At 39.7% G+C, this 25,890-nt stretch overlaps 1 protein-coding gene across 1 annotated transcript; it reads right to left on the bottom strand.

Moving 5' to 3' along the window:
* Nucleotides 1-18,631: 18,631 nt before the first annotated feature.
* LOC308691318 (cytosolic phospholipase A2 gamma-like) lies at nt 18,632-25,498 on the bottom strand (the record flags this gene model as incomplete). Its single annotated transcript, XM_081366393.1, has 11 exons — nt 18,632-18,795; nt 18,875-19,040; nt 20,186-20,340; nt 20,414-20,491; nt 21,309-21,446; nt 21,647-21,775; nt 22,401-22,472; nt 24,611-24,816; nt 24,958-25,100; nt 25,194-25,302; nt 25,473-25,498. 11 exons carry the CDS (start codon nt 25,496-25,498, stop codon nt 18,632-18,634), a joined length of 1,386 nt encoding a protein of 461 aa, XP_081222519.1.
* Between the last annotated feature and the right edge of the window lie 392 nt (nt 25,499-25,890).

Raw genomic sequence — 25,890 nt, 5'->3', positions numbered from 1 at the left:
AAATAAAAAATAAGTGGGGTATAACATGTAAAATTAAATGCTCTTTTTTTTCTCGACTATTGCTATAGTAACGAACTACACTTTTACATGCATCTGATTGACAGATAAATCATGCAATCTCATTTCACTGTTGTTGAGGGTTTTTCAGCTTTGTACAGAGTTTGCTTCGTACATTTAGTTTAATTGTATTGTTAAAGAGGGCGAGCTTTACCTTTCAATTGAACTGTATTAATGTTTTCAAGACACTTACATTGTTCTTGCTCTGTCCATGCAATAACGGTGTCCATGTTATGAGCCGAGTTTTTTATTTACTTCAAGTGCTCAGTGCTCTGGTAATATCAATGGGATGACCCATTTCAGGATTTGCCATAATTACATTTTAAAATCAGAATATGAGCATAGCTCACACTTACATTCACTCAAATATGGAAACGTTAGCGATACAGATTAACACGAGTGCCAGTGATTGAATGTCAAAGCGCGGTTTGAACACCCCGCCCACCAGCTGAACTGGAAGTTTTGATTGGTTTTGCACCCGAGTCAGACCTGTCTGTTATTGGCTGAAGCGCTTTCAGAACTGTCTGTTATTGGCTGAAGCGCAGGGCTGAGGGCTCCACCGCACCTCTGACCGCACGCAGTACTTTGAAAAGTGTTTGTGAAATGTTAGCTCGCCCTGTAGCTCCGTCGGCATCAAAGTACTCTGTACTTTTGGTGAAAAATAAATGTAGCGAAGTTGAATACTTTATTTTTATTCTACTCAAGTAAAAGTAAAAGTACCACAATTTAATTATACTCACGAAAGTAGAAAAAATCGAAAAATCTACTCAAGTACTGTAACGAAAGTATTTGTAATTAGTTACTTTCCACCACTGCACATAAGCTCTTAATGCCCTGACTGGGCAGAGGAGGCTCGCGTCTCCTTCCTCATCAGGGACCGGTAGGGCTGACAGGGAAAGACCTGCGCCCTAAGCGGTGTGTTGAGGGATTTTGGAACATAACCGTGCTTAGGTTTGAGTATAACCCTAGAGTCATTAGGCCCAAACTCCATGCACGTCGCAATCACTGAGAGCGCGTGTAAGTCCCCTATGCGCTTCACTGAAGCGAGAGCCAGCAGAAACACAGTCTTGAAAGACAGGTGTTTCAGATCAATCGTCTGTAAAGGCTCGAATGGGCCACCTTTCATGGCTTCCAGCACCATAGAAAGGTCCCATACGGGGACTGAGGGAGGTCTGGGAGGATTCAGTCGCTTAGCCCCTCTAAGGAAGCGGATGACTAAATCGTTCCTTCCTATTGACTGACCAAGCGTTGTTCTCGAGAACGCTGCTAAGGTTTCAGGGCTGTGATGCACTTCTGATTGACCTTGAGACGAAGCAGACCGGAGGTCCACGCTCGGCGTGGCACTCGCGCTTTTAGCCAGAACTGCAGTGGGCGCATGCGGAGCAAGCCCAGCTGAAGCACTGATGATGCTGAGGCCATGAGACATAGCATCTTCTGAAATTTCTTGAGCGGGACAGATGCGCCGCAGCGTCTCTCGGCCCTCGAATAACGCACAACAGTGAGCAAGGGCTCACGTGAAACTGCAAAACACAAGCTTTCCGATGATATAAGACTCACTTTGACTGGACTTTGTTTTGATGAACAATAAAGGAAATTGTACAGGCGGCTTTGCCAAACACCAGCAGTGATTCAAGGCCCTGAAACAGGCTCAACTGCACCTCTTCTCTTTCCAGATAGGAACAAGTTACAGTAAACATATTTCTGTAAACTACAAATACTCAGCTTTAATTTGATATAAAACAAATGAAAATAGCTTCAGATCTGACTGATTTACAGAGATTTTGGTGAAAACAGTTTCACAACAAATCTTGGAATGACACCGACGAGGGCTATTCGACCCCGGTTCCTTTCGAGCCACGAACAACGTACAACAGTGAGCTTGGACTCACCTGCAAAACACGAGCTTTCCGATGATATAAGACTCGTTCCGGTTGGACGTTGTTTTAATGAACAATAAAGGAAATTGTACAGGCGTACATTGTACATCTCTACAAGTTCTGCTACAGTGACCGTTGCAGAGATTTGAGAGTCCAGCAACACTGCAAAGTTGACAAAAGTTTTCTCTTATAGGCTTCAAATGCAGAGAAACTTTATACAGTGACTTGATGCATTTTAACTTTCAGAGAGGAAAAAATACTGGACACATCACATCCGTTTAGGACACACTGCCACTGTTGGCTTGATGAAATTAGAAACATACAAATTGTGCCTTGGAGTTTGAGTGATGAAATCATAAGCTCAAAACCCATAAAAAACAAACAAACAACAACAACAAAAAACGCACTCACTTACCTTGAACAGATAGTTTTTTTTATTTATCAATCAGACTCCTAAAAGTTAAAGGAATGTAACCCTTAAAAGACTTTTCAGCACTCTCCTCTAGGATCGGCTGGATCTAAATAAACAAATGCAGTTTTTAAATTAAATCTATATTAATATTATTTCAAAAAGATTGAGTTTATTAGTCTCTATAGGGAGTTACATCTATCATTCTGCAACAAAACAGACAATTTTACTAGGCTGTTTTTTAACAAAAACTGCGTTAAATGAGCTATTTTCTGTCTCCTACCTCTAAGCAGATCTTCTTCGCCTCTTCAGTGACAAGCGCCTCTGGGCTCAATTCTCCAGGTTCTGACATTGCTGCAGTGATGATGCTCAAAGCCCGGATGAAATAAACGGTATTATCAGGCAGTCTGTCTCACAGATTGATTCTGATCCACTATTTATGCTGTGTGACAGGATTTGTGAATGTTAATAGTTATTGTGGACCCACAAGCACACTTCCTGATACATATTCACGCACACACATGCAGAGGAACCCGAGACGCAGAAGACGGAAGGGACGCAAGAATGCCCATTTATGGGAAACATCAGTGTCACCAAAAATCCCCTCAGAGATTATAGAGGGTTAATGTCGCAACACTCTGTCATGAGACTGAGTTCCTCTGGAAAAAACCCAAGCTACTGCATTGGAACAATGTAACCGAGTTCCGTATAAATATAACTGCTTTCTGACTGTTGATGGCTGCATTTTTGATTTTGATGTCGATTTGCATCCCTGGAGAGAAATTAAAATCTCTCCTAGCTTAATTCTAGCTAAATTGCTTTTGGTTTGAACTGCTCTGCTGTATTACTACAACTTGAGAAACTCTCGGATGAGAACAAGTTTATATTTACTCCTAACTGCTTGAACTGCTTACAAGGTAATTAGCCTCTGAAATATTCACTCATACAGGACTGCCCTGTTGAGATTGAATAAGCTGAAGTTTTATATTCTGTAACTTTTTCTTTTGATTTGCTACGAATATTAATTTTTGTATAACCAGTGTTTTAATCTTTTGTATAAATAAAATTTTATTTCTAAAGACAATCACTGTTAAGTTTTACTTCAGCTACTAAGACAGTTCTAAAAGCAATAGACAGAGCAATTCCTTTAATTCCTTCTTACTACTGAAGATAACAAGGTTCCAAGAGCGATTCTGCTGGAAAGGTGAGCATGAATTTGATTCATATGTCTAGTTGAGAAATGTTTATTATTGTTTTCCTGGGAGTGTAGGGACTACACTTAGACTTACTGGTATAAAGAACAAGCTATAGAAGGAATAGTACTTATTCTGACCTGACAGCAAAAGATCGCCTTGACACATTGATACTAGGGGTTAATCAGGAAAGTGAGTGTAATACCAGAACTCACCACAGCTGCCAAAAGCGCATGACGTCAGTCGTCATTGTAATTCCATGTAATCACATAAAAGAGACTGAATGAATAGAATAGGCGGAGTGTCACTTTGGGGTGTTGTGTACTATTCAGAAAAACTGTTCTTTCTTCTGTGGAACAGAAAAAAATATATTCTGAAGAACATTGGGAACCAGTTGAACCAATATTGGTGCCCTGAGTCACACAACTTTGAAACAACATGAGTGCGACAGAATTGTTATTTTTGAATGAACACAAAAGCATCATGTTTAGGGCAATGCAAACAGTTTGTGCTGTAGTTAAAGCCCGACTCTGACAAGTCAAAAATAAATGTGCATTTCAACAAATTAAAAATGTAAACGACAATCTCACGAGTCACGAGAAAAAAAATAGTCCTATATATATATATCTCAGAAAGTGTACTATCGCGCGTTGCTGGACTTCCCGTTTCAGCTCCGCTTATCAAGCCGGGATCTAATCCTGTTAACATGAAAATAAACATGAAATAAGCCTGCTCCCGAGCAGGTTTAAGCTTGCGCACCTGTTGCTATTGTAATAAACCTAAACCAGGGGCTAATGTTGTGACTAGAGAAATCTACTCTATAAAGCAAGCAGCACCACGGGATTAGAAACAATAATCTTTATTTAACATAATTCATTCAGTTACCAAACATTTCAGAGACTGGGTCAGGTGCTAAATGTCCCAAATACCTATGTTAAGTAGCCTGGGCGAACAACACCACAATGGAGCATGCTACACAGAGGAAACCGCAAATAAATAGACAATCTAAAAGCTAGTATACACGGAATAAATATGCACAGCTATAAAGCACATCACCACCGCAAGAAACGGCACACATTCACAAGGCACGTGCACCTAACACCCAAGACGCCATCAGACTGCAACATACGAACTTAGTTCATTCGAACCCTCCCACCCATCATGATATGGTTATACTGCTAGATTTAAAATCACAAACACACACACACACATATAAAGTTTAGTACTTAACTCTCCCGGGAGACGAGACCCTCCCCCAGGTGTTTGGCGCTGTTTGGTCAAGGGGAAAAAGCAAACACCAATCCAGCGCTCGTGAGGCCTCCGAGCAATAGCGGAAACGGAGCACCCCTCTTCTGAAAAGCTGCGGCGCCCAACGCACTCCTATACCCGGCCTTATCTACAGTTTAGCCCGCTACACTATCTTCGCCGCCGGCAGCCCTAAACAGCGTGCGAACGGCACCCACCCCCCAACCTTGAGTGCAGCTCGGCGTTAGTAAAAACACACCGCTTCTCAGAACCCCGCACGCTTCGCTGTGCCCCTCTTTTTATCACGCTCTTCCTTCACGCTCATCAATGGTCAGGTGCAACAATCATTTAACTCAACCCACTCTTCCCTCAAATCCCTCCCCCCCCACACACACACAACAGTCATAACAGTACACTTTTCCCACATCACTTCATTACACTCCCCCCACCCATAAGGCAGACTCGTCCTCGAGTCCAATTCAAAACATCTCATAGTCCCGGGACCACACAGGTGCTCTCCTTGATCGTCCTTGGCATGAGTCTTTAGTAAACATTGCACCTTGTTGGACCTCAGTCACTGCAAACTGGCTAGTCATGGGTGTTTGCATATGCCCCGTGTGTGAAGATCCTTGACCACCTTGGTCCTCGGTGGTCGGGGCCGGCCTGTCCATTTGCCCTTTTGATCTCAGTGAGGTAGCACTGCTTCCTGGCACATCACTTGCTCCTTTTGCAGGTGTGACTGGGGGTCCCTCAGACCTGGCCCCTGGCACTGCCACCTCGCTCTCTCGACCCGCTGTAGAATCTGCAGTCTGCAGCCAGGTCTCCTTAGGTGGAACGCCATCTATCGGTGGGGTCTCTGCACCCTCTTGGCTGGTAACCTCTGTCACAGAAGAAAGACATGGTTTAAGTCGGTTGAAGTGCACCACTATTTCTGTTCCCCCGTCAACTGGCACAAGTCTATACAGAACTTCGGTTATCCTCTCTGTGACTTTATAAGGCCCCTTAAACCTTCGTTGTAATTTTGGACAGAGCCCCCTTTTCCTCGCTTTCCCCCGAACCCAGACCAATTCTCCTTCAGAATAATATTGAAAATGTGCTCTGAAGTCATAACCTCCTTTCTGCTTCACAGCGGCTCTTAACTGATGGCCCTTTACCGCCTCTACCACTGTAGACAATGTCTCCAACAGTCTAGCCACATATTCTGATGTAGAAGAGAATCTTTCCTCCCCACCCAAGTTAAGCATTACATCCACGGGAAGGACTATCTCTTTCCCAAAAACAACTTTGTAGGGTGTAAACCCAGTGCTGGAGTGAACACTACTTCTATAGGCCATCATCACATACGGCAACAAGACATCCCAGTTAGCTTGGTTATCGTCTACAAAAAGAGACAACATAGAGGCCAATGTTCTGTTAAACCTTTCGACCATCCCGTCCGATTGAGGATGGTACGGTGACGTTCTGGTCTTATAAATATTCAACAACTGGCACACTTCTTTAAATAACCTGGATTCAAAATTTCGGCCCTGATCAGTATGGATTATCCTGGGGGCTCCAAAGCGGCACACCCACTGTTCAACCAACAACTTAGCCACTGTCTCTGCTTCCTGATTAGCCAGAGGGAACGCCTCCGTCCATTTGGAAAAGTAATCCCCAATAACTACAATATATTTGTTTTTGTTGGGGGTTTCGGGGAGAGGTCCCAAAATATCTAACGCCACCCGCTCATATGGCCTTGATGCTACCACCGATTGGAGTGGGGCCCGCCATTGTTTCCCTACAGCTTTTCTGGACCCACAATCTACACACTCCCGACACCATCGCTTCACATTCCCAAACCAGCCCAGCCAATAAAACCGGTCTTTCACTTTTGCTTGTAATTTCTGTATTCCCAAGTGTCCACCCGTAACATCATTGTGCAACTGTCTTAAGATGTCTGGCACCATTACAGTGGGAATAACCACCTGGACCTGGTTTGCGGCATCTGAGTTCAGTGGAGGAAACCTCACCAACCGGGAGCCCTGCATTTGTAACTGGGACCATGCTGGTGCATACCTTTGTAGATCATCCGGTGGTTGCACCCCACACTCTCCCTCTTTTTTTTGAGCAATGATCTTTTGTAACTCTGCATCTTCCCATTGCGCCCGAGCCAGCTCATCCCCTCCCCCCCCCAGGTTTACATTAGGAGGCACATTTTGTACTGCAGCTATTACCGGTGCCCCTCGTGTCGGTAGAGCTGGCTCCAAGGGCACTGGAGTTGACAGATAAGCAGGCAACCTAGAAAGGGCGTCAGCATTAGCATGCCCTCGTCCAGGGCGGTGAACAATTTTATACTGAAAACTTGCTAACTGCTCCACCCATCTGGCTAACTGTCCCTCTAAACCCTGGAAATTATGCAGCCACCTCAAAGAATTATGATCAGTTCGCAGGACAAATTCCTTACCCAACAGGTAATGTTTAAAATGCTTGATGAACGTGACCATGCTTAACAGCTCTTTCTTGGTTGTAGCATATTTTCTTTCCTGCTTAGTAAGGGCTCTGCTGGCATATGCTATAACATGTTCAAACCCCCCATCTTCTTGTGACAACACAGCCCCAATACCAGCGTCGCTAGCATCCGTGTCCAGAATGAATGTTTTAGAGGGATCAGGGTATACAAGAACAGGAGCTGACATTAAACTCACTTTGAGCTGTTCAAAAGCTGTTTGGCATGCCTCTGTCCATTTAAAACGCCTGCCTTTCTCAGTGAGTTGGTGCAGGGGGCGAGCTATCTCAGCAAACCCCTTTACAAACCTCCGATAGTATGAGGCTAAACCCACAAAGCTCCTAACCTCCGTTTGGTTCTTGGGCACCGGCCACTGACGCACAGCCTCCACTTTTGCGCGATCTGCTTTTACCCCTTTCGATGAGATGATATGTCCTAAATACTGCACCTGAGTGGCAAACAAGTTACACTTAGTGGGCTTGACTTTAAGGTTAGCCTGGCGTAGTTTTATCAAAACTTCGTCCAGACGGCCTAGATGTTCCTGAAAGGTCCGTCCAAATATAATAATGTCGTCCAAGTACACCAGACAGGTAGTCCACTGAAGATCTGCCAGCACCAGATCCATCAGTCGCTGAAATGTACTTGGACTATTGCATAGACCAAAACTAAGGACATTGAATTCAAACAGACCCTGGCGAGTGATAAAAGCAGTCTTATATTTATCCCCAGGATCCAACTCCACCTGCCAGTAACCACTGGCTAAATCAAGAGTGGAGAACCAGCAAGCTTTATTCAGACTATCAAGGGCATCATCGATCCGTGGCAACGGATACGCATCCTTCCGGGTTACATCGTTTAATTTACGATAATCCACACAAAAGCGGAGGCCGCCGTCACGCTTACGCACCAAAACTACCGGAGCTGCCCATGGACTATGAGAAGGCTGAATTATGTTATTTGCCAACATTTGCTTTACATGGTCAGCAACCTCATGTTGTAAGTGGAGGGGAACACAACGGGGTGGCAACTTCACAGGCTTTGCATCCCCTGTATCAATCTGGTGCAGTGTCAAGTGTGTTCTCCCCAAATCCCCCTCCCCCTCACTAAACACAGACATATTTCTTCGCAACAGCTCACGAATTTCTATCAAGTCAGATGGAGTAAAATTCTTCTGATGCAACCCAAAATGAGCAATAAGCTTGTCAACAGACCAAGGCTCATTTGGGCCAGCCTCATCCTCACCCATGCCCAAATGTTCAGCCTTACAGCCCACTTCAATGTCCGTATGTAAAGTTCCCAACCTCATACCCCCCTTTAATGTGAGGGCATCTTTCGTTACATTAATCACTCGTACCGGCAGTCTACCCCTCTCCACCCTACAGACCACCCGAGCTATCATTACCTCACATTGATTTGATAATGTGTCTGATGGTTCCAACATACCCTCAAAACCGGCCACGAAGGAATCATCCACCTTTCCAGCAATGATTACCTCACTACGTGGGGGAATTACCGTATCTTCAAAGACGATCACGGTCCGGGGTTTATCAATATCTGCCGGGACAATCAGAGGGAACATTTTACCCATAATTCGACACTCATTTTTACCAAAATCCATAATGACACCGTATTTACTCAAAAAGTCGAAACCCAAAAGAATATCCTGGGATGGTACATCAGCTACCAAAAACTCTGCAATTAATGCCAATGAATCAAACTGGCAGACTGTTTGCCATTTTCCCAAAATCCCCATCAACCCTCCATTAGCTGCAGCCACATCACCATGATATCCAGACAGTTCTGTTCCCCCTTTAGTAATTTCAAGCCAACGTTGTTTTGGTATAACTGATAATGTTGCCCCACTATCTACCAAGAGAAGGGAGTCTGACGCACCTATTTTGGCTCCGATGTATCCAGAGCCACCCTGGTTGCTTGCAGAGGCCGCATATGTACCAACTCGCCAGGGGGCAGGCAGCGGGCCTACAGTACCTGCCCCCTGTAGTTTCCCTGCGAGTATGGGCAATCTCGTTTTATGTGTCTGGTACACCCACACTCCCAGCAACCACCCCCTGCCCCTCTGGCTCGATCAACAGCCTCTTGCAAACCACTATTCCTGGACTCCCGTACGGGTTCCCTGGAAAATTGAGAAGGAGTAGGGTTTACCATAGCCTGTTGAATGTTACTCACTGTTATACGAAGAGTTTTTACTTCCTGCCTCAATTCCTCCACCATTCCTAACATCATTTGCATTTGTTCATCACTTTTAGATTTATTCTCTACCACTCCCCTTACTTTTGCATCAGGCATCAGATGGGTTTGCTCCATATTCCTAAGAAGCTCTAGTTCAGAAGCAAGATCAATTGCATCTTCTAGGGTATCAGGTTTTGCTCTGCGCAGGCTAATACGAAAGTCACCAGATGCAAAATATGTAAGAAACTGATCTCTTGCCAACATATCACGAGTGCAATTATCGGCTGTGGGGTAAGCTTTAGTGGCAAGACGCCGTAAGGCATTTCCGAATTCTCTTGCGGTCTCATTATGCATACGCCTGCGAGCTGTAAATGTAGCCCTACTCCAATCGCTACTGTCACAGGGCTCAAAACATCTAGCCATAGCAGCTTTTAGCAGCACATAATTTCCTTTAGCCTCACTGGACAAACCACTATAAATATCTCTTGCACGCCCAGAGAGCAGAAGAGACATAAATTTAAGTTTTAAGGGTTCATCCCAATTATTTACATCAGCTGCCAGATCAAATTGCTCTGACCAATCAGACCACTCTCGGCCTACACCAGTAAATGTCTCAGGCATAAAAACTGGCCGCGCAGTAGCTCTTAATGTTCCCACATCCCTTACGTGGTCTCCACCTTCGGGCACAACATTATCCTCCCCCTGTAGCATCTTTGCAACAGTGTCTAAGTTTAATAGGGTTCAAAAAAAAAAAAAAAAAAAAAAAACCTAAATCTCACCGCTGCCACCAGTGTAATAAACCTAAACCAGGGGCTAATGTTGTGACTAGAGAAATCTACTCTATAAAGCAAGCAGCACCACGGGATTAGAAACAATAATCTTTATTTAACATAATTCATTCAGTTACCAAACATTTCAGAGACTGGGTCAGGTGCTAAATGTCCCAAATACCTATGTTAAGTAGCCTGGGCGAACAACACCACAATGGAGCATGCTACACAGAGGAAACCGCAAATAAATAGACAATCTAAAAGCTAGTATACACGCAATAAATATGCACAGCTGTAAAACACATCACCACCGCAAGAAACGGCACACATTCACAAGGCACGTGCACCTAACACCCAAGACGCCATCAGACTGCAACATACGAACTTAGTTCATTCGAACCCTCCCACCCATCATGATATGGTTATACTGCTAGATTTAAAATCACAAACACACACACACACACACACATATATAAAGTTTAGTACTTAACTCTCCCGGGAGACGAGACCCTCCCCCAGAGTCTAGGCTTTAGCGCTGTTTGGTCAAGGGGAAAAAGCAAACACCAATCCAGCGCTCGTGAGGCCTCCGAGCAATAGCGGAAACGGAGCACCCCTCTTCTGAAAAGCTGCGGCGCCCAACGCACTCCTATACCCGGCCTTATCTACAGTTTAGCCCGCTACACTATCTTCGCCGCCGGCAGCCCTAAACAGCGTGCGAACGGCACCCACCCCCCAACCTTGAGTGCAGCTCGGCGTTAGTAAAAACACACCGCTTCTCAGACCCCCGCACGCTTCGCTGTGCCCCTCTTTTTATCACGCTCTTCCTTCACGCTCATCAATGGTCAGGTGCAACAATCATTTAACTCAACCCACTCTTCCCTCAAATCCCTCCCCCCCCACACACACACAACAGTCATAACAGTACACTTTTCCCACATCACTTCATTACACTATGACAGCAAGTCCAGGATGAGCGTCGAAGAACCAAACAATCCAAGATCATGCCAAATCGCCTACAATCAAATCCAGCTAACTAAGTTAGCGACGGATGAAGAACGGGCCCCTGGGCTACAATAGTAAAATACAACCTGTAGCTGTAGTTTGTGTTTTATGGCAAGTAACTCTGTCAGATAAAAGGTTTAGTGTTTTGTTCTTCCCTCACCTTTAATATATATATATATATATATATATATATATATATATATATATATATATATATATATATATATATATATATATATATATATATATATATATATATAATATTATTATTATTATTATTATTATTATTATTATTATTTGCATTTTGTCCTTTATATGCATTACAGCACATGCTGTCAGGTTGTACTTCTGAGGTGTCAAATTCAAGTTATGGTTCCCTCTCTGATTCAGATATCAGATTTATAGTTTAAAAATTATTCTTTAATTATTCTGCAATTTCCCTATGTCCAAATTATTTCGTCAATTTTATTTGAAAATATTGTTTCCAATTACTTTTATTTATTCTATTGTACTTGTTTTCTAAATCAATTAAATGTATTATTATTATTAAAATATTTTCAATGGATTTTTTGTTGTTTGTTGTTGTAGTTGTTGTTGTTTTGCCCCAATGTATTTTTATTTCTAGTATTTTATTATTATTATTATTATTATTATTATTATTATTATTATTTCTAATTCATGCACCAGTGGTAGCACCAAGCCGAATTCCAGTCTTTTTGTTTGAACATCTGACTGGTGTATATGTTATCCGCTTCAGGTCTGGGAAGCCTGAATGGGTGATGTGAATTAACCACCCCTGTAGAATGAAAACAGAAACGCTGTGAGACAGGAGTACTGGCTGCAAGCTCTGGCAAAGTTTAATTAACTCTCTCATTTTTCTTAGTTCTCTTCTCAATGTATTCACAGGGTTTCCGCGGGGTTGTAAAAGGTAGTAAATTAAATTATGCCAAATTAAGGACAGTAAAAAGTAGTAAACGTCAACTGACGAGGTAGTAAATTTTCGAAGCCCCATCTAACTGGGTCTATATCATGGGTGTCCAAACTACGGCCCGCGGTCCAGTTTTTATTGGCCCGCAGCCAGGGTCCGAAATTAACACGCACCAAGTGCGGTTAGATTTTCCGTTTGGCGAGTAAATCTCAAAAGGCTATCCGCCACACTGGCGGGTGAATGTTCATCATACCAAAATAGTAATTAAAAAAATATTACAATTGCCTTTTGTAATGTTATGATGCCTGGAAATTAGTTCAAATCTCCTGCGAATCTAGAGCGAGCGAGCGAGCGAGCAAAAGCGCGCATGCAAACCGTGTAGCGAGCGCACGGCAGTCAGAGAGGGAAAGACCTTGCGTGTGTGTGTGTGTCTCTCTCTCTCTCTCTCTCTCTCATGCAGTGGTGACGCGTTCATATAAACGGCACCTAAACGCTGTAAAAAAAAATATATTATGACATTTTAATTGTTTATTAATAAACAAGTGTTTCTGTGTCAGCTGCAAAGATGAAGTTGACACTGGCTGCATTCCAAACCGCATACTTCCCTACTATTTAGTATGGGAAAAAGAGTAGGCGAGCGAAAAAGTAGGCTATGTATGAATCCAAAAGAGTAGGCGAGAATTACCTGGGTAACGTACTAATTATCGCGAGATTCGGACTTAAGTGCGTTCGAATATGCCTACTTTCCTACTATATAGTAGGCGAAAACAGTACGTGAAGGAAGCAGTACGTTCGAAACATCAGTATTCATAAAAGAGTAGGCGAGAAGTTCCCGGATGGCTTACTGCTTCAGCGCAGATTTTTGAGTGCTCAACCGATGGATACTCTTCTATCCCAGGAGGCCACGCGAGAGGATACGTCATAAAAAAGAAGAAGAAGGATAGGTCATACTCGAACGTGACGGAAAGGATGACGGACGAGACTCAAATGTGAGTATTACAAATCAAATGATCGCATGTGTTGAACTACTGTACAGTAAACTGTTGAATTGTTTAAGATGTAAAGACGCTATATATTTGTGATTTTGCTGTAAATCACATTTTATAATGTAGCTAACAGAGGAGCTCCAGTAAGGACACATACGTTTCCGAAGTGGATTTGCATACATTTTAAACCGTACATCTTAAATACAATTACTAAATGTCTATTTAATATCTGGCAAGAAAATCTAAGAATTGCAGATTACTACGTCTAATAGATATGAAATAGGCATCTGAGTGATGAATGTGTGCTATTATGTAGAACAAATCTATAAAGTAACTAAACATAAGTTATCTATTTTATTTGTCCATTACTGTTGATAAATTGAGGAACATTTATGTTGGATAAAAAGTTAAAACAACCTCAACATGTAAATGTAGTGTTGAGCTCATAAATCACAGAGGTTATGTGAATCTGGTCTGGATGTTACAGGGACAGATGAACAGATGTGTGTTTATCCGGTGGAGAGTGGCTCATGAAGCTGTATGCTGCCATCAAAGGCTTTGTGACATTACAGAAATGAATAAATATTTCAATCTTAAGTTGTAGTTTATTTTAATTATTGTAATTTCAAACAGAGCTATTACAGCACTTTTCTGATTCTTGATTTCTGTGCATTTGCTGCAGATCTTTTGTGGTGGAGCAGGACCTGCAAAGAAAGATGATGGCAGCATTTGTGAAAAAAAAAAGCGTTTTTGTCTTCTAAATAATCCTGAAATCAAATGACATTGTGCGGTTAAAATGACTGCTTTTGTGTTATGTTTGTGCATTTTTGTAGGATCTGAAATGTCAGCAGGCTGGTGTGAGCACTGAGGATGAGGAGCACAGAGATGAATCCTGGAGATAGTGCCATGGATGAGACCCTCCATCACTCCACCTGCCCTTACGAGACCCTCCACCTGTCCTTCCAATACCCTCCATCACTCCACCTGCCCTTACGAGACCCTCCACCTGTCCTTCCAATACCCTCCATCACTCCACCTGCCCTTATGAGACCCTCCACCTGTCCTTATAAGACCCTCCATCACTCCACCGGCCTTTATTGCCTCAGATTGTGAAGCACAACACATCACGCAACAACCTCAGGCACGAAGGAACGGCTCACCTCTGGCGGTCAGCTGATTCATCAGAATAAAGCTGCAGGATGGGAACCGCTGTGTTGAGATGGCAGAAGGATGTGGGGTTCAGCGCCTGTAGCCTACATACATGATTGTAGTTTGAATAAAGCTTTGTTTCATGTGTTTACTTGTATATGCATTTGTTTATTGTGTGATGGTGACTTTGATTCATTCTTTGACTAATTTATTACGTAATATTTCTCATTGTTGTCAGTGAATAAAATACAATTATTTAATTAATGCTTTATTTATTGTTTGGATGAAAATGTAGATATGTTCACTATATACACATCTAGAGTGTATTCATACATAGCTATTTCAAATGACATACATTACATTTTGTTTGTTTTATTGAATTATATCATTTTCAGTAAAAAGTAATATAATTAATTGGTCAGCACAAGTTGTTATTATTGGATGTTTTGGGGTGGGATAGCAATGCAATTCATTCTGGGGTAAAATTAATTTTTAATAATGATATTTAAATTTTTCGAGTATTAAAATCAACAGTTTTCTCCAAAGGCGAATCTTCACACAGCTGCCCAACATCTCCTTTCTGCAGACATTACAAACGCTGAGGAAAACCGTTCTAGGTAGGGCTGTCCAGTTACTGATGTTATGAGGTATACAGGTGCTGGTCATATAATTAGAATATCATCAAAAAGTTGATTTATTTCAGTTATTCCATTCAAAAAGTGAAACTTGTATATTATATAGACTCATTACATGCAAAGTGAGATATTTCAAGCCTTTATTTGTTATAATTTTGATGATTTTGGCTTACAGCTTGTGAAAACCACAAAATCAAAATCTCAGAAAATTAGAATATTACATGAAATCACACAGTAATTACACAGTAATCCCATGGTCATTGAACCAGGTTTTGGTTATTTTGGCAGTGTGGGCAGGTGCAAATCCTGCTGGAAAATGAAGGAAGCATTTCCATAAAGCTTGTCTGCTGAAGAAAGCATGAAGTGCTCTGGAAATGTCCTGGTAGACGGCTGCGTTGAGTGGACAGCACAGTGGACCAACACCAGCCGATGACATGGCTCCCCAAACCAACACAGACTGTGGAAACTTCACACTGGACTTCAAGCATCTTGGATTGTGTGCCTCTCCATTCTTCCTCCAGACTCTGGGACCTTGGTTTCCAAATGAGATGCAAAATTTGCTCTCATCAGAAAAGAGGACTTTGGTCCACTGTGCTTTATTAAATCCAGAGTCAACGCAGCCGTCTACCAGGACATTTCCAGAGCACTTCATGCTTCCTTCATTTTCCAGCAGGATTTGCACCTGCCCACACTGCCAAAATAACCAAAACCTGGTTCAATGACCATGGTATTACTGTGTAATTACTGTGTGATTTCATGTAATATTCTAATTTTCTGAGATTTTGATTTCGTGGGTTTCATAAGCTGTAAGCCATAATCATCAAAATTATAACAAATAAAGGCTTGAGATATCTCACTTTGCATGTAATGAGTCTATATAATATACAAGTTTCACTTTTTTTAACGGAATTACTGAAATAAATCAACTTTTTGATGATATTCTAATTATATGACCAGCACCTGTATATATATATGCATGTATACATACATGTATATATAGCCTATATATATATATATATATATATATATATATATATATATATATATATATATATCTCATGGGTTTGCAAACATAATATGAGATTTTATACACAAGAAAAAATAACCTATAAGGTTGAATATCTTAATATATATTTTCTTAATTAATGATATAATACATTTAAAAAATCCATTTTTTGTTATTTATAAGCCTGAGGGATGAAACGAGAGTTAAATTTAACAAGAACAAGAGGAAAACAAAGCAGTAAGCCACTTTTACTTATGGATGAAAATGTTTGGATATAAAATAAAGAAATCAACAACATATTCAAGAGATGACAATTTTGGGATTTCGTTATAAAAATAAATATCGTTAAGGATAAAACGGTGGGTCACATTAGGGTTAAATATAAGAACTTAAATCAACCCTAAATGTACTCACAAAATAAATGGGCAGCAGTTTCTTCAAAAAGACCACAAAATGAGCAAGTTTAATCAATATCAAGATATTTACAGATAGATGAATTAAACGTGTCGTTCAAATCTTTTAAGTTGTTGCGCGTGTGATAACGCGTCGTAGGTCACATGATAACGTCAACGGTCCGGTTCGCATTCATACTCAACGAGATCTGGCTATAAAGTACCTACTCTTTTAGCGCTCGTTAAGTAAGTAGGCTACTTATTGAAATTGAGTACCTACTCATTGAGTATGCGGTTTGGAACGCAGCCACTGACTCGCGATCTTCGCAGTAGTGAACGCGCCGGAGAAAAATGCATTTCTTACGGATTAGCCTATAGCCTACTTTTATTTAGTTTTGAATGGTTCTGTTTAAAAGTAGAAATTTCAAGCTTTCTGTAGATAATAGATATAGGATATTTCTAATTTGTTTAGGTCTGTGAGGCGAGTAGCCTAGGCTACCTATACGCTGAGTTTCGGTTCATGTCTGAACGTGTTGTGATTATACAAAATAATGAAACATGGATTAAAATTCAGATAAAATTAATACAAAACGAAATTCGTTTAAAAGAGAGGCTTTGTGTTTTCTGTTTGATGTCTCTGTGAAAGTTTTAAAAGCATCCTTAATGGAGAACGAACGGTTAGGCTACATAACATGTTTTTTTCCTCAAATGCAAACACGAAATAAAAGACAAAATACTTTTTAAAAAGACAAACCATCAATTTTTGGGGAAAAAATATGGATTTATAGCGTTTGAAAAAAAAAAAATATGGATGGATTAATAGCGTTTTGGAAAAAAATCTGGATGGATTTATAGCGTTTTGAAAAAAAAATCTGGATGGATTAATAGCGTTTTGGAAAAAAATATGGATGGAAAGATATTTCATGTCTTTACTTGTCACTTTACTTAACACTTAACACTGCTACAGTTGAAGTTTGAAGCCGTGTTGGTAGTAAAAATATTGTGATGGTGGTAAAAAGGTAGTAAATTCAATTTAAGAATCTCTGTATAAACCCTGATTCACAACATTCACATATTTAACTTTTCAGAACAATTACTTGTTTCTTTGTAACATTACAGAAAATAACTTTTCAATAAAGACTTTTCCTAAATTACTTTTGTCTATATTGACTTGTTCTGCAACACATTATAATCAAACACAATACATTGACCTGCTACTGTTTTCACATGTTTTCACATCCTCATGAACACTAATTCCATTTTCACACTGTCACATAAATGAATCTTGCATTGGCTTCACACTAACCTCATGTTTTACATGCAAGACGCCATCTTGGCTCTAGTACACACATACATGCACTGCCATTTTGGCTCAAGATAACTCCAGTAGCAAATGTACATTCAACTCGCTTAAACTCTATCATCAAATTACAATCCACATATAAAACACTCTAGAAACATTCATAAACTCTTTTCACATGAGTATTTTCTCTCATTTTGCTTTAAATGCACATATTTATCACTCGTGTGTAATCTGATATTTGACTCATCACTACTGCATGCGTATTAACAAAATTAACAGTCTTTCTCAGTAAATTATCAAAAAATCAACATACACGTTTGAAACACAGTTCTTAACATTAGTTTTGAAAAGTTTTAGAATAGAATAAACAAAGAATGTAATGATGAATTTGCACATCAATAGGTGAATGTTTATGAACAAAACAACATTTTAAAAGGGGTATCCTTTTTTCCTCTTTTTATTTTATATACCTACATTTTTAAACCTACTACATATAACATCATTGAATGAGCCAATGGGGTGAGTTTGGTTTCTCTCTCTCTCTCTCTCTCTCTCTCTCTCTCTAGCTCTCTCTCTGGATTGTCCAATCAGCATCCAGGACCATAACTATCAGTTTCATAATAATGAGCATTTGTGTTGTTTGATCAAATGACCAGGACAAAAACATATTTGTAGAGAATGATTTATTAATTAATTGGAATAGAAGCAAAGTAATACAGTATTTTAATCAGCAATCATAGTTGTAAATCAGTCTGTGTTATGGTGGATTTGATTATTAATGATCAGCTGTTTATATGAACAGACTAAAACATGCAGAAACTTTTTAACATTGAACAGAAAAAAAAAACCATAATGATTGGCTTATTGCTCCGTCCACATGTTTTCATGCACATTTCACATGCGTCAAAAATGTGTCCACATTAAGTGTAACTGGAATTTACATTAAAACAAACAGTGAGGACTCTGCCGCCTTGTTTAAGAACGCTGCACACCACTGATATTTATTATTCATCTTTTGTGTTTTTCATGGCGTGACGAATTTGCTCCAGCAGTTTGTCTTTGTTGTTTGTGATGTTTTTTCCAGCGACCTCCATCAGATCAGTGATCTTCTCAGCGCTGTAAGGACGTTGAAAAGTGGCATATTTTTTCATCCACTTCTTAATATCATCTGATGAAACATTAACACACTTAAATCAGAACACAGTTGATATTTCAGTTTTATTCTGGACATTAAGACTTTAACTTGCCTCCACAGTTGACCACATTAAAGAGAGGGATGTGGATCACGGTTGGAGTGCTTTGGCCTTTGAACACATAGAAGTCCTTCGGTTTCTTTATGTCTTCATCAGGAATGCGGACCTCAGGGAAAGGGATCTTTAGTTTCCCGCACGTCTCAGCAGCTTCCTTTACCGTCTGCAGTGGAAAAAAATTACATTATTGTTTGATTAAAAGGGTTAGACATAGCTTGCCAAAACCCAGACAAACTTCCGGCAAATTTAGATTTGCTCTGCAGGTAGTCTGGCAAAGAGCCCATTGAAGCCGATTTCTAATCCGTCCAAATCGAGGCACCAATCAGAAATGTTGAGGCGAGCTTTACACGTTGCCGATCGCTCTGATTGGTTTTAGGTCTATCCAATTGCGCCCAGAGGCATTTGAGCGATGCCCGTTCAACTTTTAAATGCATTATTATATTCAAATTGTAAACACATGAGGACAGTCTCCATGAAAGACCCACTGGCAGATGAACGTGCTACTACATTTCTCTCCGAAACGGTAGGAAATTAAATTAGATTTAATAGAGGATTTTAACTGTGACAAGATGATTGACAGGGCAGTTTACGTGACAGGACGCACGCGACAGATCCGTCCCATAAAGATGACGAAGTAGTGTGTCCCAAAGCTTGCCTACTTTTTTGCTACACATTCAAAAGTAAATACATTTTCTTCACAAAAAGAGTACATACTTTTATGACATAGTGTAACTTAGGACGCAGCATATGGCTTTACACAATGACGATCGCTCTGATTGGTTTTAGGACTTTTAGGTCTATTCAATTGCGCCCAGAGGCATTTGAGTGATGAAAAATGAGTTATTAAAGAAGCTTTGCCAGACCATAACTCAGTTACTACTGAGAATGGTCTGGTTTTAACCAGGCTAGGTTAGACAGACATTTCATGTTTAAATTTAAAGTATTCACCGAAATCGTCAGGATGAGAACCCCCCCCCCCAACCCCCCTTGAGATAAAGGGGAATGCTAGCAGACAGCGCTCTCAAAGTATTATGGTTATGAAAACCCATGCTTTTTTTAAAATGTTTTTCTTTCTTGTTTTTTGACATACAGCATCTGAAATTTTCTGGTAATGTTTATTTTAGATTAGTCTGAACTCTGTCACTATGAATGTCATGAGGAAAAAAGCAGGTTATTTAAAAAAATCTCCTGTTGAAGAAGAAACAAGTCACAGGTTTGGAACGACACGAGAGGGAGTAAATGATGATTTCTAGGGGATTTATCTCTTTAAATGAACTTCTATGAGTGAATTCTCTGTGCGTATAATACCGTGAAAGGATCACCCTCACTGAAATCCAGTGAAATGATGAGGTCGATGTCTCTCTCTTTTCTCAGCACTGGGAAATAGGGTGAGTTCAGCAACAGTCCAGCGTCTATATAGTCTCTCGTCTCACTTTTCAGAAGAGCGTAGGGCACTGCTTTATCTGAGGGATCACAGCATTATATTATTCACAATGAATTTCCAGTTAGCATCTGTCTATGAGTTTCTGTTCTCACCTTTCATGTTGTGAAGAAAGTCATATTTCCTGCCCCAGATCCACTGAGCCATGCATTTAAAAATTCTCTTCCAAAGACCTGTAAAACAAATACACAGTGGTTCTTATATTTAGTAAATGGTTCTGATACTGTTTTATATTCTGTATGTTTTTAGTTGACTATACGGTTCATTGGAGAGATGTTTCATGATAGATTCTTCAGATTTAAAGTACATCATTGGATGGCTAAAGGTTCTTCTGTGGCATCAGTCTGTTAAAACCATTTAAAAAAAAAACCCTATACCAAACTATATTTTAAATCCATTAACATTGACATATCACTTAATACTTACTGATATAAAATTACAATTAAACTTTTTTAGTATTTCTTTATTTCTCACTGCACATGTCTTAATATTATGCCTAAAATGTGTTTTGATATCATTATTAATAAGGATTGTATGATTGCTGTATAATATCAGTTTTAAATGCATGATATTTAAAGTGTACGTAAAGTATACTTAAAATTGTTCCACTTTAGCAAATATAAAAATAAAATATACTTAAGTATATCTTCAGCTGGACCTCAGCACTATTTCCTTACAATTAAAGTGTATTAAGTACAAAATTAGCTGTTCTAGTTTAGCAGACATTAAGAATACCAGTTTGGTATTCCAAAAGTACAATTGCAGGGTATTTTTATTAAGAAAATAAATATGTAAATGTATTTGTAGTAACACAAACCAATGTATTTCAAATACATTTTAGTATATTTGTTTTTCACTAAGATGGTGCTATTGGAAGCTTTATGGAATCTTACAGTAAAGCACACTCGGTTTATGCATTAATCTTGGCTAGAAAATCAAAAACGAAGTACATTATACAAATCAACACATTTTAAAGACAGGTCAACCTACCAATATCCATGAAGCTGCAGTAACAACTCAAAAAATGAAACACATCCTCAGTGAATTGTTTCACGTACTCTGCATCTATTTTAGCGATTTCCAAACGCTGTGTTCGAAAAATCAGCTGATGTTTGCCTCCAGTGATCTCTGTGAAAAGAGGAGAACATGACTGAGTTCTTTTAATCTGATGCAGGTTTGTGTATCTTGTGTTAATTAGAGTTTTTGTTGGCCATAACTGATGTTTTTGCATATTACTGTTGCATCAATTAATTTGTAGTTTATTTTACTGTTAAAATTATGCTGAAAAGCCATTAAAATACATTTAGCACACTTTTGTGTACTCTTACCACTCAGCTTTGTTCTGATGCATTTTTCAAGATCAGACGGATCTTTGCCATTCAAAACCGAGAGATTCATGTCCACGAGATCAATGAGCACCTGGTAACATTCGTCTATGTGAGGGGAGTTTGACTCTTCTGAAGGAAACACACATTGAACAAACATGAACACAGGGCAAAATGTCTTGAATATCAAGTGCTTTCCATCCCCAAATTTAGATATCAGGTGTTTTCAGGTGAATAATCATCATTATACAGGTAGCTCACTTTTATTTTTCATAATTAAAGAGTTTAACTTTTTATTCCTCAGCAGGAAGCATGAACAGAACATTAGACACAAAATAATAATAATAATAATACGTTTTATTTATAAAGCGCCTTTCCCAAGCTCAAGGACGCTGTACAAGAAGATAACAAAAACACAGCATTAAGCATTAGTATGCATCACATACAAGAGGTTTTTAGTTGAGTCTAGTAGAAATGTAACAAAGAGTTAGAGGAAGAGAATTCCAGAGTTTCAGAGCCACAGCACTCAATGATCTACCACCCATACCACAAAAGATAAATCCACTTGTCAATAAATAAAAGCTGTAATAAATGCTTTACCTTCACTCGATCCCGTACACATTTCTGTTTGTGTTTCAAAAGGTCCGATGATATGGTGTAATAACTCTGGGGGGGGGGGGGGGATCAAATAGAATTAAGGTTCACATGATAATGAAATGACTCTCAGCTTTAGAAACTAGAACAAATGAAGTTGCACCTTTTATTTTTTCCCAGAGGAATTTAAGGATCTCGTCTACCGATACATCAGCTAAAGCACTGCCGCACAGACCTGCAGAAAACACAGGATGGGTTTAAGTTTAAGAGTGTTCACAATAAACAAAAATGTATCATTTTTAAAATAAAATGCGTAATACAAACAGTCTGATTTAGGCTCTTATTCTTAAGCAAAAATTATCTTTCCTTTAAATCACTGTGTAATGAGAAGGTTTATGTTGAAAAACAGCACCTCAGTGTGAAATGATTTTAATGATTTTTCAGCATTTCTAATTTGAATACTTTATATTTCAGTTTTGACAGACCTGGGCCCGTATTTATTAAGCTTCTCATAGTCTTAAGTGCTGATAATTCATGAAATTTACACCTACTTTAGTGTAAAAGTGTAAAAGTCCAGTAGGGGCTTGTGATGCACTGAGACAGAGACGTGCGCAAATCTTTCAGGAGAGGAAGAATGTTTTTGAAATGTTTGACGACGAGCGGTTAATCAAACAGTATCGTTTGGACAGAGCAGGAATCATCTTTGTCAGCGTTGGTTAATGTTGGGCTGAACTTGCCTTTTATAACATGTTTCCGCTGTTCAACTAATTCAGCAAACGGTTGCACTTCTTCCTCCCAATTCGGTTTTCTTTTGCAATCCACAGTGGCTGATTATATCATAAAATCTAGGCTATATCAGTTAACAGCACACCAGTTTAAAATGTGTAATTAAGACATGGTGGAAACTGTGTTTATCTTTGATTTCCAATGTGTATATCATAATGCATTCTCTTGAAAATTATTTATTGTCAAATGTGTGTTGAATGTAAACTTTCACCATTCAATGTAAATTTATCTGAGAATATTCTTAAATAAGGAAATCTGTTCAGTGATTGGTCCATAACTATGTCGTCATCCAAAATCCCGTTTTTGGCACAGCAAAGTGTTGTGAATCATCTCTAAGACTGACACTTAAGATTTAGTCCTACACTTCACTTAAATTACAACTGAGATGCTTGATAACTAACTTTTAGAAGCAGCTCTGAGAATTGTTTTACTCTTAAGTCAGTTCTTAGCAGTGTTCTTGTGAGTAATTCTCAGAGGCTTGATAAATGAGACCCCTGATCTCCAGATCAATCCCAGATACTATTGATCTGTTTTACACTATACTCTCATTCAGGTCAATGTATAAAGGAGAATCAAGAGAATGTACCTTGATATTATAAATATGAATAAACTCTCCTGTCACAGAGTTTGTTACCTTGCAGGTACAGCATGTCCATCTCAGGCTGGTCCTTGATCTTACGGCCATTTTCAAACTTGCTGCCAAAGCTGGATGTTTCCACAAACGCTCCAGTGAGGGAATAACCGGCTTCATGTGGAGTGATCTCAAACCAGGGGTCTGCAGACAGAAACATGTCCATATAACAGCTGACACAAACACTTTAACTCTGTCTGTCTATCTCACACACACACACACACAGACCTCCATCTTTGCTCTGTTTGCATTGCTTGTCGATCACTGTGTAGATGGGAAACGGGTCTTTACTGTGATGGTCTCGCTGATCTGAGAGTGTGCGTTTGTCAATCTGAAGAGAAAAAAATTCTGCAGCTGTTAGTATTTATTATGTCGGTACTTGTAGGAGAGACCTGGGACAATTTATTCAGTCACAATTAACCTCAAGTGAAAAACACCTTGAGTATCTAATGAATATGTACTAGTACTTAATGGAATAGATACTAGTATCTAAAAAATAAGTACTAGTAGCATGAAAATAGAGACTAGTAGGTTAAAATGATTAAATGTTAAAACGGCTTGCCATACTCGCAGTCCCTAGTTACTCTTGAGATCAGGGGAGTGAGGTTTACACACACAGCTCTCACTGGCCTACGACAGTTAGGAATCGTTTATAAATCTCAGATTTTCAATATGGTCTTAGATTTTTTACTTCACTTCTATATTTTTTTTACTACTATGGAAGTCAATGGGGTCCATCAACCAAATGTTTTTTTTACAGTCTATGGTTAAGACCCGACTCTGAAGTAGGAGCCAAATTAGTTCCCCCAAAAGGAGTTCCTAGAACTGAAATCGTGAAAAATCAGAGGAAACTATGAAAAGGTTAATGAGGACAGAATGAGGACAGAATTAAAATTTTTAAGTGAACTGCTCCTTTAAGATCATACTTTACTGAGTGTTGTATTATGAATAGTTACAGACCTCTTTCACAATTGTCGTAACGAACATCACTGCCCAGACGTCAGTCAAGCTGAATATGTCTTTCTCATGGTAATATTTCTTCAGTTTGGCATAAGCCTCTTTCCAGCTGACTGCAGGACCGCTGAGTCTCCGGACAATCTTGTCTTTCACAGTCTCTAGTTTGGTGGACCAGTCTGGCTCCTGATATAAGGAGGCCATGCACCTTCAGAGGAACAACATATGCTCTCATTTATGACATTCAACCCGTGTGTGTGTGTGTGTATGTGTGTGTGTGTGTGTGTGTGTGTGTGTGTGTGTGTGTGTGTGTGTGTGTGTGTGTGTGTGTGTGTGTGTGCGTGTGTACCAGGTGGATCCAGAGATTCCGCTCAGATAAAGCACACAATCCAGAAGACCTGTTTTCTGGAGTTGATCCAGGGATCCCAGCAAACCCACCATGGCTCTTTCTCCTCCTCCAGATCCCAGTAATGCAATGTTTGGCACTTTGTTCTGAAACACAGATTGATTTAGCAAACAATTGATGTTCATCAGCTAAAACACCATTTATAAATATCCAGGCAGATAAACAAAGTATAATATTACCTCACTGCAGGTTATCTTAAGTTTCTTCAGGCTTTGTAGAACATCATTTCTCCTTCTGGTGACAAACTCCTTCTCATTCTTATTGAGAGAGTGTTCGATTCTCACTTCACTGCAGTGACAGACAGACCAGTGATGAATTTATACAGCCATTTCATACATTTTAGAAAAGTTATTGTCAGAATTATCCAGTTTTAAGCCGTTAATTGTGATGCAATACGGTACTTATATACTGCATAATGAAGTGCAAAGATTTAATCATACGAGTCTGAGCAGAATTACCTTTCCTGGGGTTTTGATGCACTCATCTATAAAACAACAGAGTCAAACATTAAAGTTAAAATCTATAATTCCAAAACTAATAGGGAACATCTTTGGAAAATCTTGACAGTTCTTTTGATAAAAATTAGTCATACCTCAAATATCGATTATTATGCCACAGTTTTTTTTTTTTTAAATGCAAGTTGGTAACTTTAAACTAAAAACTAACTTTAAAACATATACTCACTGTTCTTGTATAGTCTTGTAAAATCGTGATGCTTCAGCAATATCAGCACAGTAGCAGTCGACACTCAGATCAGACAGAAGAGCCTCTTTTATAGGACTCTGAAGGTCTAGATATCATCGTGGGAGGTGGAGGTGATAAACCTGAACTCCAGAGAACAGAAAAAGTTTTCCATGTAATTTCCTTGAGGTGGGT

Source organism: Scardinius erythrophthalmus (genome assembly GCF_964197995.2).
Source record: "Scardinius erythrophthalmus genome assembly, chromosome: 5".
NCBI classification, from domain to species: domain Eukaryota; kingdom Metazoa; phylum Chordata; class Actinopteri; order Cypriniformes; family Leuciscidae; genus Scardinius; species Scardinius erythrophthalmus.
This window is presented reverse-complemented; position numbering and strand designations above follow the sequence as displayed.